At 42.2% G+C, this 15,023-nt stretch overlaps 1 protein-coding gene across 1 annotated transcript in view; it reads left to right on the forward strand.

Annotated features, from left to right (window-relative positions):
* The window catches only part of COL28A1 (collagen type XXVIII alpha 1 chain), a 153,997-nt gene extending 139,529 nt beyond the window's left edge, over positions 1-14,468 (forward strand). Inside the window, exons 33-35 of the mRNA XM_059397539.1 lie at positions 9,982-10,183; positions 12,110-12,282; positions 13,756-14,468. Coding sequence (XP_059253522.1) covers positions 9,982-10,183; positions 12,110-12,282 — 375 coding nt within the window. The 3' untranslated portion in view covers positions 13,756-14,468. The remainder of the gene's footprint in view (positions 1-9,981; positions 10,184-12,109; positions 12,283-13,755) is intronic.
* The last annotated feature ends 555 nt before the right edge of the window (positions 14,469-15,023 follow it).

Consider the following 15,023-nt stretch of genomic DNA (forward strand, 5'->3'; position numbering starts at 1 on the left):
TGTTCCATTTCTTTGAAAAAGATGGATGGTACTTTGATAGGAATTGCATTAAATGTGTAGCATAGACATTTTCACAATATTTATTCTTCCAATCAAGGAGCATGGAACATTTTTCCATTTCTTTGTGTCTTCCTCAATTTCTTTCATGAGTACTTTATAGTTTTCTGAGTATAGATTCTGTGCCTCTTTGGTTAGGTTTATTCCTAGGTATCTTATGGTTTAGGACTCCTTAAATATTAAACTCTTTACTTAGTTCTAAGATTGGCCCTTAACCTTCTTCTCTTCCTGATGTTAACAACTCTCCAGTCTGCCTCCCCAGTCCAGACTTTTCTCCTGGACCCCAGATTCACATTTTTGATCATGCAGATCTTATTCTGGGTGTTTCACAGGCATTCAACATGAAATATGTTCACAAAGCAACTTCTCCTGATTGCCGTCCGTAGGGGCAGAGTCCCACCAGGCACGTGGCAAGAAACCTGGAACACGTCTGTAGTTCTAGTGTTACATTATCCTCCACACTTGTTGGGATTGTCGTCTTTGGTCTGTTTTTATCATCTCTCTATCCATGCCATCAACTCTTTTCTCCTCATCCATCCTCTACTATCTGAGACTGAGGTCTGATCATTTCTTGTCTATGTGAATAATATGGTCTCAAAACTCTTGTCTTATTTTACTTTTCTACACGCTTTCATGTTTATTCATTTCTTGTTGATAGCATCATTTCATTTCATTTATTTTTTACTCTTAAAAATAACATCATTGAATTATTCCTCCTATATATAATTCCATTTTGGCCGAATTACCTTTAAAAAACCTGTGTGTAATACAATGGCATATATTTTAACTAGGTATTAAGCCTCCATGACAGTACATTAGGAAAAATAACAAAAACGTTTGAGTACATCTGTATTTTCTCCTAATATCTTGTTCGAGTAAAATTCTATGAGTTGTCCAGTCATACTATACTCATTCTTAAAGGAAATATCCTATTCGCATTTGTTCATTCACTCTTGCGGGGATAAATTTCAAGTCTGTGTTTGTGTGTCTTCAGTCTGATCCTCCTCCCTCTTCTCTTCTCTCCAGAGGCAGTGACTGTGGTGTGTGTTCTGCCAGTCAGGTTTGGGGCTGCTTAGATCCCACTTTTAGAGATAGAAGTCATGTTAGGGTCTAGTTTATTTTAAAACCTAAAGGAATAGAATAATTAATCCAAATTCCCCTCTTACAAGCCAATCTCAGGAAATAAACTGAGGGTTGCTGGAGGGGAGGTTGGGAAAGGGATGGGGTGGCTGGGGGATGGACATTGGGAAGGGTATATGCTACGGTGAGTACTGTGAAGTGTGTAAGACTGATGAATCACAGGGACTCAGTGGTTAAGCCTCTGCCTTCAGCTCAGGTCATTATCTCAGGGTCCTGGGATCCAGCCCCGCATCAGGCTCTCTGCTCAGCGGAGAACCTGCTTCCTCCTTTCTCTCTCTCTCTCTGCCTACTTGTGATCTTTGTCAAATAAATAAATAAAATCTTCTTAAAGAGAAAAAAAAAAGACTGATGAATCACAGAACTGTACCCCTGAAACAAATAATACATTATATGTTAATAAAAATTATTTAAAAAGTAATAATAAGTAAATGACACAAACATACTGTGTAACTACTAAAAAAAACAAAACAAAACAAAATTGAAAAGACAAAGTCCCCTCTTTCCTTCTCTCTCCCTCTAGCCCTTTCTGAATTTATCGAGTGGCTACTACTTGCTGGTCTATGCTATAAAGATTTTTAGAAAGAAGACAGAAAGGATGGAAAAAGGGGTAGAAAAAAAGGAAAGAGATGAAAATGGAAAATGTGACACGGTTTAACTTCGTTTATCAGGGAGGTGATAGTTAACATGTGTGAAACTGGAAATGATAGACAAATAGTGTCAGAGTAAAGGCTAACTTCTCTATGATTGGGGGCCAAACAGAGCCTTAGGATGTGCTGTGCACTAACTGGAAGAAGAACGTAAGTACTGACTGGTTACAGGGCAAAGTCTTGCCCTGGGGGGATGGTTGACTTTGAGGGCCTGAGGCAGAATAAAGAGGAAGGAATGAAAGGTCATCACCTGGGATGCCGGGAAGTTGTTCATGTGTGTAGGAGACAGATTGTGGATGGCCTTTGTACCACCATTGAAGAATTTCTCACCTATCAAACTAGTAACTATCTCTCTTTGCATTCAAAATAGCTAATAAATGGTGGTCCTTTAAGAAAAGTCACTTAACTGGTGAGAGTGGAAATTGTAAGAGTTTTCTGGAGAAGACCATGTCTTCAGAAGCCTCGAATATGTGTGTCCCTTAATCCAACCATCAGCCCAGTAGATTCAACAGGAAAAAAAGAGCAAAGAAATTGAATGTTTAAAAAGAGTGTTGTTGTTATATATTTAAATATAGTTATGTAATTACATGGTACTTTATGGTCACAGCAGAATATATGGAACCATAATGTAGTAAATTTAAAAAAAAAATTAAAAACCTGAACACTACAGGGTATTTTTCATTTAAAAAAATGCACATAGGAAACAAATTGAGGTAAAACAGATAAAGTTGAAAATCAACAATGATTATTTCTGGGAGATGGGATCCCTTGTGATTTTTATTTTCTTCTTGTTGCTTGTCCAAATTTTCTAAATTCCCTTCAACGAATGTTTTTGTAATAAGAAAATTATAAAAATGGCAAATCATGGTAATTATACCTTTGTTTAAATAATCTGAGATCTCATGTAACCAAAAGATAAAACTGTTCTCCTTTATGAAAAAAAAAATATTTTTACTTTTGCTAAAACCTGAGGTAGCAGTAGTAGTCAAAATTCTCAAATGCCGTGATCTCCGAAAGCACACACACACTCCTAAACTCACAAGAAGTCAAGAATAGCTTATGAGGCCTTAAGGCTTGAACAAGGCAATTTTTTTTTAAGATTTTATTTATTTATTTGACAGAGATCACAAGTGAGCAGAGAGGCAGGCAGAGACTGGATGGGGGGGGGTGGGGGGGTGGGCAGCAGGCTCCCTTCTGAGCAGGGAGCCCAATGAGGGGCTTAATCCCAGGACCCTGGGATCATGACCTGAGCCAAAGGCAGAGGCTTTAACCCACTGAACCACTCAGGGGCCCCAAGGTAGTGGTTTTAAGGCCAAGGTAATTCCTTAAAGGAACCAGCTGTCTGGTACACTTCCTCAAAGGAATCTTCTCACCTGACAGGGTACCTAAATTGGAGCCTCATTGTTGGCTTTTTTATGTTTGATAAACTATTCCTTAGTCAAGCTTTTAACTTATTTTTTCCTTAACAAAATATGTGCAAGCAAATGAAACACCACCACCACCAACAACAACAACAAAACCACCTGTATTTCTTTCTTGAAACAGGCGTTTCTCAAATTTCACTGATAGCTTACCAATGATTTGGGGCAAGTTCTTCAATCATTTGGAGCTTTAGATTTCCCTATAGGAAATGAAGTACTCACAAAACTTTCCTTTAGCTTTCAACTTCTTTTGTTTAGTGATGATTACAAAAGCTCACATTCAAAATGATATACGTACACACAAGGCCATTCTCAAAGAAAGGAGAATGCCAAGTGGCCCACAGTTTTACCTCCATTTGTCCCAAAAGTTGAGTTTTGGGGCTAGTGAAAAGTCACGACTATATTTGAACTGAGTGCCTTTTCTATCAGGCTGATGACCAGACTAGTACCAACAGAAATGCTTACTCTTATTTACCTGGTAGTACTTTAATCATTGTAAAAATCGGCACACATGAGTGACAGAATTAATTAGCTCTTCCTCACGCATGCATGCATGGGTGCATGTGCGTGTGTGTGTAGAGAATCAAAAGCACAGTAGCTTAGCAGATCCCAGAAATAATCATTGTTGATATTCAAGGTAGTTTTACCTCAATTTGTTTCCTATGTTGGTTCCCCCAAAATTGGGTACCCCAATAATGGGTCCGTGATTAAAGGAACGAGACTGATACAAAGCAAAGGTCAAGCAAAGCTTTATTTCGCACCAAGCATCAGGAATCAGACCAACCGTCAAACAGACCTGTCCGGGCCTCCCCTCCAGAGAGGACAACCCCTCCCCTGCTTTCCAGACTAACTTTTGTAGAGCAAAGGCCATGTGGTTGGGCCTGGCCATACACAGGTGGCCAATGAGATTGTAACACACAGAGGAAGCTCCACAGTGATGCTAGGTGACCAACTGAATTACAATTTACCCTAGTAGACATTTGAACCAGCCTATCACACCTTGGTTAAGACTGGCGCCAAAAGACTCCCAAAGGGCAGGGGCCCATACTCCTTGGTAGCTAGGAGACAGTATGTGCCCCCACTGACTGAATACCTCCACCTGGCCTGACCCACCCTTGTACTTGGACTTTGTTACCTGGGACTGGTTTCCTGGACTTGCTTTAAGTTCCCCTGGGGGGGTGGGGGGTGGGCAAGGTCAATTTAAGCTTTACAGCAAAATGGCAGTTCAACCGGGGTGGGGCTGCTCTGGCTGAATAGACCCTTACATTCTCCCCCTTTTCTTTGAAGATTAGTGAAATCTTTGACTTTTCAGCCAGTTCTACGTCCCTTTTTTAACAGCTGCCAGACTGTTTTAATGATTCCAGAGTGGTTTACCCAGAAACAGCATTTCTCTCCTAGGGCTACACAGAGCACTCCCTTTTTAGCAATAGTATGTCAAGCCCTAATTGTCTATATTTCCCACCTATACTTTAACAACAGAAGCAACAATGAACTCAATGAACTCATTGTTTCCGAGTCTTAGCTTTAGTCCATGATGGGCGGGGTCCATCAGCAGCGGCATCAACCTCTGGGGGGCGTCCTCATCCTTGGCTCGTTTGACGTGACCCTCGTGAATCCAGGCCCCAGTGCCTTCTACTTTCATCGCCATGGGGGTGGTCGGGATGACAGCAAACAGTTCCTTCCAGCGAGGCTCCAAGTTTCCCACTTGGCAGCGGCGCATCCAAACCAAGTCCCTGGGTTGGCAAGGATGTGGCTCCTTCCAAGACATCTGTAGTCGCGCCTTAGTGAATGCAGTCAGCTCCGCTTTCCCGCTGAGGTCCTGTGTGGCGGGGCTGTCATCCAGAGTCCCTGCTCAGAAGAAACCACGGCAGCCCCCGCATACCTCTTTCCATCGACCATGTAGCTACTCCCATCTCTGAACAGAGTCATTTCCGCATCCGGGAGGGGGAGTGTCTCTGAGATCCGGCCTTATTCCTGTGACTTGGGGTAGGGCCTTCCTGCAGTCGCGAGGGTGATCAGCCAGCACCTCTGGTAGTAACGTGGCTGGATTTAGTACCGCCGGGGGCCAGAAGATCACTTTTGGTTCGTTGAGGAGGAGGGCCTGATGCCCTGTCACTCGGGCATTTGTTATCCACCGGTCTGGTGGAGTCCGGAGAAGGCCCTCAATAGCATGGGTGGTGGTCGAGGTGAGATTTTGACCCAGAATCAATTTGTTGCATCCTTGACCAGGAGGGCCATGGCAGCAATTATGCGGAGGCAAGGGGGGAACCCAGCTGCTACTGGATCTAGTTCTTGCTAAGATAGGCTACTGGCCTTTGCCAAGGCCCCAGAGTCTGAGTCAAAACTCCTTCAGTCAGCCCTGCCTTTCCATCCACATACAAGTGGAAGGGCTTGGTAACATTTGGGATGGCCAATGCTGGGGCATGCAGTAAGGCTGTTTGTAATTCCCGAAATGCTCCTTCTGCCTCAGCTATCCACACTCTACCATAGTGAGTCCTCCCTTAGCCAGTTCATAGAGAGGTTACAGTAGCTTACCGTCCCAAGAAACTCCCTCTTGGAGATCAAAGCCTAAGTAAGTGGCGTGGCTCTGACAAAGCTGGGCTTTCATTGCTGACACCTGATACCCTTTTCCTGCAGTCTGTAAGAGAGCTTTTGACCCATAGTCCTCAGCGGCTCTTTCCACTATTCCCACTAACTCAGTCAGATTCTTCTTTTCAAATCCTTCAGTTCATCTAGTCCCATGTTACTAATTTTGGTTTAGTCTGAATGCAGCTTTTACTTCTGGAAATTCTTACCCATTTCAGTTCCCAGGATTTTAACATATCAAAGACCTGTATTTGTCCCCAACGTCTCTCTCCCATTTGACTTTCCTTTGGGGCGGTTACCCAAAGGTAACACAAGGTTTATCCTCGGTTTAACAGTACTGAATAACTTAGTATATGAAGGAAAAGCCTTGAGTCAAAGAGACCTCATTTACAATTCTGGGCAGGCAAAGAGAAAACCATTTACAGATCAACTAACCTAAGAAAACTTTGCCCCTTTAAACAGAGAGAAAGCCAGCCTTTCTATACCAGTGTCTTTCCTCTTTTTTCTTCCTAAGACAGTGAGTTTTCTGGGTTTCCCTCCCATCGTAAATGAATGTAGCAGACAAAGGGAGCAGGATCTTTCAGATGCTGTCCTGCTCATGTCCCTCACAGGAACTTAGGAGCGTCTTAGCTAAGGTCTGTCCGTATAAACCCCGGACCAGGCTACTCCGTGGAGTAGATGACCGTTATGCCATATGACGCCCTGTGAGACTCAGGATACAGCCCACTCAGAGTCCGTAGCTGAAGGGGTGGTGCCACACAGACACATTCACACAGCCAGGCACTCTTCAGATTCAAACAGGTTGGACACCCTCCCCTCTGGGTATCCCTGGCTAATGGGAGGTGATCAGTCTTCCCTTCCATTCTTTACCAATGGATCTAGCCCAAACAGTGGCCCTGGGGCTGTTACAACAGAATTCGGTTAAGCACAAAAGAGGTTTACCAACAGATTTCAAAAGCACATACCTAGTTCCAGCGGCTGAGCTTGAGCATTTTATCCCATTTGATTTTAAGTTTCAGGTTAGCAAAGACTTTGAAAGCTACTTTAACAATTACCCATTAAAACTTTGAGACAGACAATTAACCATCAGTTTAGTCATCTCTTTGCTAACAGATTTCAACAAATAACACGAGCTTATTTGACGTTAGTAAAAACTCTGAAGTTTTACATTTACTACTATTAACTCAAAAGACATGTTTATCCTAGTTAACCCAACAAACTTAACTTAGTTCACATACTGATTTATGTTCCACCTGGGCCCACTCCATTTCGATTGTTTACCTGAGAGCCCGGTGGAAAGATCCAGAGTGGGGGGGTGTTAGGTCCAGGGGATGCACTTCTTGTTTCCCGACAGTGAAGAACAGAACAAAGTGCCACCAGGAGGCAGAGAAAAGGTGCCCAAGAGAGGAGCACATGCCATGTTTTCCCTCCAGCAAGAGGGAGGGGCTAGGCAGTCCACTTCAGGCCAGAGAGGACAAGGAATATCCTCAAAACAAAGGTGGTTTTGGCAGCTGCTTGGGAATATTCCTTAAAGTCTCTGTCTTGAGTTAAACTAACCCCAGTTGGCTCCAGTTATAGCCCTTAACACATGAAATGAGTGAGGGAGAAGCCCCACATCTATTAGGAGGAACAGAGAGACAAAGCCAGAGCCCCCTTACTCTGCTTGCCCCATTCCTTCAAAAACAACAAACAGCACAGCAGACAACGAAGAGACAAGACAAAGACAACCGCAGGCCCAGCAGTTCTTACCCAGAACCTGCCACCTGTGGGGACTTTTTGATCTTCTGGCCGTCCAGGGAGACTCGAACCCCTGGTGACTGCTAGGGGGGACTTGAACCCCCTGACTGCCTAGGTGACCGCCTAGGGGGACTCGAATACCCTGACTGTCTAGGGGGACTTGAACCCCCTGGCAATCTACCAGTGGAGGGAAAGGGCCCTTAAACTCTATTTGCCCCATTCCTTCAAATACAACAAACAACAGACAACAAAAAGACAAGACAAAGACAACCGCAAACCCAGCAGCCCCCATCCAGAGCCTGCCGCGGGTGGGGGTTTTTCTGGCCCCTACAGGGGTTATCCGGCCCCCTACAGATGCTCACCAGGATGAGCCACAGACCAGAACCAGACCCAGTGGCTCTCACCCGCTGGTGGGGGTTTCCCGGCCCCCTACAGATGGGAGTTATCCAGCCCCCTATAGACCCAGATGACCACCTATGGGGGACTCGGACCCCTAGATTATCTACCAGAAGAGTGATGGGGTGTCCCTTCATCCACTCCAGCCCTGGGGAGCATGGCTGCATCCAGCTTCTCCCCGGTGAGCCCTACCTGGAGCTCCGCAACCAGACAAACAGATTCAGAACCAGAAATTCTGATGCTGGCTCAGTTCTCGTCGTTTAATCCCGGACGAGCCCCCAATGTTGGGTCCCCCAAAATTGGGTACCCCAATAATGGGTCCATGATTAAAGGAGCAAGACTCATACAAAGCGAAGGTCAAGCAAAGCTTTATTTCACGCCAAGGATCAGGAATCAGACCAACCATCAAACAGACCTGTTGGGGCTGCCCCTCCAGAGAGGATGACCCCTCCCTGCTTTCCAGACTAACTTTTATAGAGCAAAGGCCATGTGGTTGGGCCTGGCCATACACAGGTGGCCAATGAGATTGTAACACACACAGGAAGCTCCACAGTGATGCTAGGTGACCAACTGAATTACAATTTACCCTAGTAGACATTTGAACCAGCCTATCACACCTTGGTTAAGATTGGTGCCAAAAGACTCCCAAAGGGCAGGGGCCCATACTCCTTGGTAGCTAGGAGACAGTATGTGCCCCCACTGATTGAATACCTCCACCTGGACCAACCCATCCTTATATTTGGACTTTGTTACGTGGGCCTGGTTCCCAGGACTTGCTTTTAAATAAGTTTCCCTGGGGGGGCGGGAGCCGGGAGTGGGCAAGGTCAATTTAAACTTTACAGCAAAATGGCAGTTCAACCGGGGTGGCGCTTCTCTGGCTGAATAGGACCTTGCATCTATGTGCATTTTTTTAGATGAAAAATATGCTGTAGTGTTGGGGTTTTTATTTTTTTAATTCAATATATTATGGTTCTATATATTTTACTGTGACCATAAAATACCATGGTGACACCTGGCTCTGGTCACAGGATAGGATGATAGGAACTACAGGCAAGAAGGCATCAAAAATGACTTTAAATAGTTCACAGATTTGCCTATTTAAATAATTAAACAAAAAGGAAAAAAAAAAAAAAGAGGGTCTTGAAAGGATAAATGACCATCCTGTGCCAAGAACAAGATAAATGATTGATTCCATTCCCTGTAGCTGGAGGCCAAGGGAAAAAAGTAAAAGAACTTAATTGGTCCCATAAAAGATTGACCTTGCCCCTGGCAATGGTAGATAAGAATAACTGACATGACTTTTTCTTTTTTTGAAGCAAAATACCTCATTACATATCATAAATTTTGATAAAACATGGGAACTTGAGTCCAGAAAACTTGTTTTTGAAATTATATCCCTTTGTTCCTTAGCTAACACACATTTCTAGAACTTCTTAGGAGCCAAGCATCCTGCACCATTGACATTTGCTGGAGTCCAGATAGTAAAATGAGATGAAAAGTGATTGCTACTGTTTTTATTTCAGCTGTCTCTGCCGCCCCCATTCTCAGTCTCAAAATCAACTGAGAGTTGATTTTGTAGATATTTTGGAATATATTGTTAATTTCTCTAGTGTTAATAAATGGAGAAGGAAAGGCTATTTTTTAAAAAAGGTCAAAAATCTAGTGGCTATTTCCCCTTCCTCATGCCAGTAACTATGAAAAAAATGAAGATTAACTACTCCTGAGCTCATACCTTTCATACCCTGCATGCAGATCTCTCTGGAAGGCCCAGCACAAAAGCATCGGTGCCTGGCAGTGGGAGGGTCCATAACTTAGGTACTCGGCATTGCATGACATAGAAGAGGAACGTTATTTCCTGAGCTTTGATTGAAATAATATTGCAGATTTTGGGAGAAGAAGCAATGCTGAATTTTTCCTTAAATGTTCCCCAAAGCAAACTAGCTTTCCTGACTTGATATCACCAGAAACAAAAATGTGATTTTTTTTTTTCCACTTAGGTCAGTGTCTCTGGAGCCCAGGACAAAGAGAATGAGTCTCCAGAGCCTATCTGGGCTGACAGCCAGACCACCAGTCCTTCACCTGAGGCCACTACCACCGAGGGGCCATTGCTTGGTCTCCCTGAGAATAGGGCAGAGGGTCTGGAAACCAGAATTCCAAGCCCCATCTTGGACTTCCAGCCAGAAAAGCTGGTGCACAAAGGTAAGAGACACCTGCCAATCAGCTGCTGTGTCTACAATGTCAAGGCCCAGAAAGGGCAGGCTCTTAAATCTCGTTCAGAAAGAACATGTTTGACTCTAAAGAGGGAGGACAAAAGACACTTTTCATTTTATTGTATGTCAAATTATAACACTGGCTATAGGACAAATTTGGTCAGTAAACAATTTTAAAGTTCTTATAATGTTTATTGTTTTTTAAAATGTAAATGCCTTTATGGAGCACCTGGGGGGCTCAGTGGGTTAGGCCACTGCCTTCAGCTCAGGTCATGATCTCAGGGTCCTGGGATTGAGCCCCGCATTGGGCTCTCTGCTCAGCAGGGAGCCTGCTTCCCCCCCTCTCTCTCTGCCTGCCTCTCTGCCTGCTTGTGATCTCTCTCTGTCAAATAAATAAATAAAATCTTTAAAAAAAATGTAAATTCCTTTAGAGAGGCTTGTATTCTCATTTTCCCACAGTCTACCACTCCCTGTTGTCTTACATGTAGCCTTGACACATGCAGACATTTGAATTTTTTGACCCCTAGATTGTAGAAGAGAAAAAAGCTAGACTCTAGATTTCCCCTCCTCAACATATCTTCTATAAAGTTACTATCTATAGAAATTAATCATTATATACAGAGTTTCTGAAGGACATGCCAGAGAGACAAGGTCCTTGCCCAAAAGAAGCTCAGAGATTAGCTTGACAAGTTATACAATATACATTATTTAGTTATTATTTTTAAGAGTGGAGAGAGTGAAAGTCTACTGCTTTCCATTTGGTCTAAGGAGTCTTCAGAGGAGAAGTGGACTTAAAGGTTAGTTTTAGAAAATAAAGGACTTGAGATATGCTCCCCGTCTGGGGAAGTGATTCTGGGAGATGGAGAGAGGACTTGTTTTGTTTGAGAAATGAAGCTTGCAGCACATAAACTGTCTCACAGAACACAAGTCTCAGGCAGCAAATTCCTATTTGGTTTTTGTGGCTTTTTTCACCTTGGAATCACTTCTTTAGGTAAGAAGAATACTAAAGCACAAGGAGTACCACGAAATAAAGATGGATTTAATGAATGGCTTCATTATTGTAGTTCTCCATTTTGTTATTTTTCTTTACAGTGGAAGTATTTCTTAGATTTATTCATAATAGACATTAAAAGCTCATGTTTTTATTGTCTTGTAGGAACAGCTCTTTTTAAAGAATTTTTTTTTTTTTTAAATTTAGAGAGAGTGGGGAGAGTGACAGAGGAAAAGGGAAAGAGAGAATCTGAAGCAGGTTCCCTGCTGAGCATAGAGCCCAACACGGGGCTTCATCCACACCCTGAGAACATGACCTGAGCTGAAATCAAGAGTTGGACCCTTAACTGAATGAATCACTCAGGCACCCCAAGAACTCCTCTTTTAAAAAGAGGATTGCAATATAAAGAGAGCCTTTCGTTTTATTTATTTATATTTTGGTAACATAAAAGGGTTTTCCTTTTTCAGTAGGTACAATTACATGTGATCACAGTGGCGCTTCCTATGTACATACTGGGAATGAATGTGTACTGAAGGCTAGGATCATCTTTATTCCAAATGTTTATCTGGTTTGAAATCAAGTCCAAAGTAAATGAAGAAATTCTATTTTTCTCTTGTCGACCAATTCCTGCAAGAGTATTAGCTAATGAAGGCTCACCGTGCTATGCTTCCAGGGAAATAAACACTTTTAATAAGGTTTCATGAAGATCAAAAACCTTTATGTTTTCAAAGGAGCACTTAATGGTGACGTGGCAGGTAGCAGAGGAAGTATTTTAGGTAGCAGGGAATCTGTTTTAACTTGGAACCACATTTTCTTAGTTGGCGCATTAGGGTACATGGGGAATAAACTTCATGAAACTCTCACTTTTCATCTTTTCAGGGAAAGAGAAACCTATAATAACACACTATCATTTTCTCACTCTAGATCCTAGATGCTTGGAAGCCCTGAAGCCAGGAAACTGTGGCGAATACGTGGTTCGGTGGTATTATGACAAACAGGTCAACTCCTGTGCCCGCTTTTGGTTCAGTGGCTGTAATGGCTCAGGAAACAGATTCAACAGTGAACACGAATGTCAAGAAATCTGCGTTCAAGGATGAGTAAGTGAACCAACCCCTAATGAGTCAGGGTTGCGTCTCCATCAGCAAACCTAGAAAGAACCTCTATAATTTCAACATATTCACCCAATACAAATAAAACACCACATTTGAGGGTGCCTGAGCAGCTCAGTGAGTTAAGCCGCTGTCTTCGGCTCAGGTCATGATCTCAGGGTCCTGGGATTGAGTCCCGCATTGGGCTCTCTGCTCAGCAGGGAGCCTGCTTTCCTCTCTCTCTCTCTCTCTGCCTCTCTGCCTACTTGTGATCTCTCTTTGTCAAATAAACAAATAAACAAACAAACAAACAAACACCACATTTGAGTCTATACTGTGCACTTATAACTTATAAGCATAGTTGCATCCTTATAAATACCCTAGGATATAGGTAGTAATTACTGTTATCGGCAAAGAAACTGAGGCTCTGAGAAGTTCAGGGACTCCTGAACAGTTACCTGCCTAACAAGGGACATAACAGAGGGATTTGAATCAGGGATGTGGAACCTTAATGCACGAGGTCTAGCTACAACACAGCCTGTGATGTGATTCTGACAGCCATTAATTCTTATTCAATACATTATGTTGGATTAAATTCTTGTCCTGTCCCAACCTCCTCATCCCTGCCAACCTCCCTGAGGCCCACCCCCTTAGAGCCATGCCTATAGCAAAGCAGATGGTAGGGAAGCATTTGAGTTTGGGAATTAGAAGGGATGGGAACATGTCTGTGCATAGCAGGTGGTGAGATAAGACAGACATCCTACTTGGAGGAATCCCAGCAAGATGGTGACTCTGGGAGATGAGAGGCACTGGAATGGGAGTGAGGTGCTGAGGGTAGTTAGATTTTTGCCCTGCTATCTATGAAAGGGATAGAGAAACCAATCTGAACGAAAATTACTTAACTCAAATTTATTAACAATTATTACTCCCCATTCCTCCAACATGTTTGGTAACAAAGGCTTTGTTGTGTGCTTAAACTCCATATGTAAAACAAAACTTGTAATTTAAATATAGGAATTCTTTCCATAAGGCACTTGATAGCCAGGCACTTCTTGAAGCCCACATCCACTCTTAAACAGGGTATTTTTTTTTAAATATTTTATTTATTTATTTGACAGAGAGAGAGAGATCACAAATAGGCAGAGAGGGAGGCAGAGAGAAAGGGGGGAGCAGGCTCCCTGCAGAGCAGAGAGCCCGATGTGGAGCTCAATCCCAGGACCCTGAAATCATGGCCTGAGCTGAAGGCAGAGGCTTAACCCACTGAGCCACCCAGGTGCCCTAAACAGGGTATTTTAAAGACAAGACTTCCACTGGAAAATGAGCCACCATATTGAAATACAATCCAACAGAGTAACAGAGAATTGGCTCTGTCACTTTATAACAATTTGGGGACATCCAGCCAGGAAAGATCATTAGCTCTGAGCTGTGCTGAGATAGCATTTGTGTATATGTCATCTTCAACACACTTTTTTCTTCTTTCAGGCCTATGACCCTCATTCAAGTTTGACAGTACAAAACAGGGCACTCAAGGAAGAGGGAGCTGGAAGAACAGACATCTGAACAAACCAATTTTGTGTGGCTTAATTAAGATTTTATTAGATAATATTTGGTACCACAAAAGAATATATGCAATATACTTGTAAGTTACCAAAATGATAATAAAATTAAACATCAGTGAACATATCGCAGCCACAGTGAACCAAACACAATCAATTCTGTTGAAGTTTCCTGTGTGGACCTTTCCAATCCCAACCCCCCTGTTTACTGCCAGGGATAACCCTTCTTGAATTTTGTGTTTACCATTTCACTTTGCTATTGGGTTTTTGTATGTAATTTTACATGGGAAATCACATATATCTCTATGTTTCTCTCCATAATACATAATCTTGTTTATTTTAGACCTTTATAAAAATGGGGTCATATTCTAGTCTTCTGCAACTTGCTATTATCATTCAGTGTTATCATTAATCCATGTGTTCTACCATATCTAATGTATTCCTAGATAACTTACATCATGTAGCTTTTTTTGAACTTTAGAAAATTTGTTTCATGAAATTCTTTGCAATTTGGTGTGTTATTACATTATAATTCACACATGTCCATTTATTTTCAAAGTTGTATCATATTCATGTGACTATATCACAACATATTTAGCCATTGCCTTGTCTATGATTAAATTGTTTCTATTTAATTTTCTCCCCCTGGTCCATCAGTGTTGCTATGAATGCTCTTAGATAGTTTTGGGTGCATGTGTACTAGTGTTTGTCCAGAATATATACCCTAAGGTGGAACTGTTGGGTTGCAGGACATATAAACATTCAAAACTAGTATATTATACCAATTTTTTTTCCCAGACTGTTTAAACCAGTTCATTACAAAGTCCTAACAGTTGTATATAAGAGTTTCCGTTATTTGATATTCTTGTCAACACTTAGTATTGTCAGACTTCTTCATTTTGCTAATAGTGGGTATAAAATGGTATTTTATTTTAAACTGACTTTCTCTGGAGGCATCTTGGCATATTTGTTTACTATCTGTACTAAGCCTTCTGTGAAGTATCTATTGGTATTTAGAGATTTTTCTTTTCTTTTTTTTTTTTTAAGATTTTATTTATTTATTTATTTATCTATTTATTTATTTATTTTTTAAAGATTTTATTTATTTATTTGACAGACAGAGACCACAAGTAAGCAGAGAGGCAGGCAGAGAGAGAGGAGGAAGCAGGCTCCCTGCTGAGCAGAGAGCCCGAT

This window comes from Mustela nigripes, chromosome 4 (assembly GCF_022355385.1).
Source record: "Mustela nigripes isolate SB6536 chromosome 4, MUSNIG.SB6536, whole genome shotgun sequence".
Classification (NCBI taxonomy): domain Eukaryota; kingdom Metazoa; phylum Chordata; class Mammalia; order Carnivora; family Mustelidae; genus Mustela; species Mustela nigripes.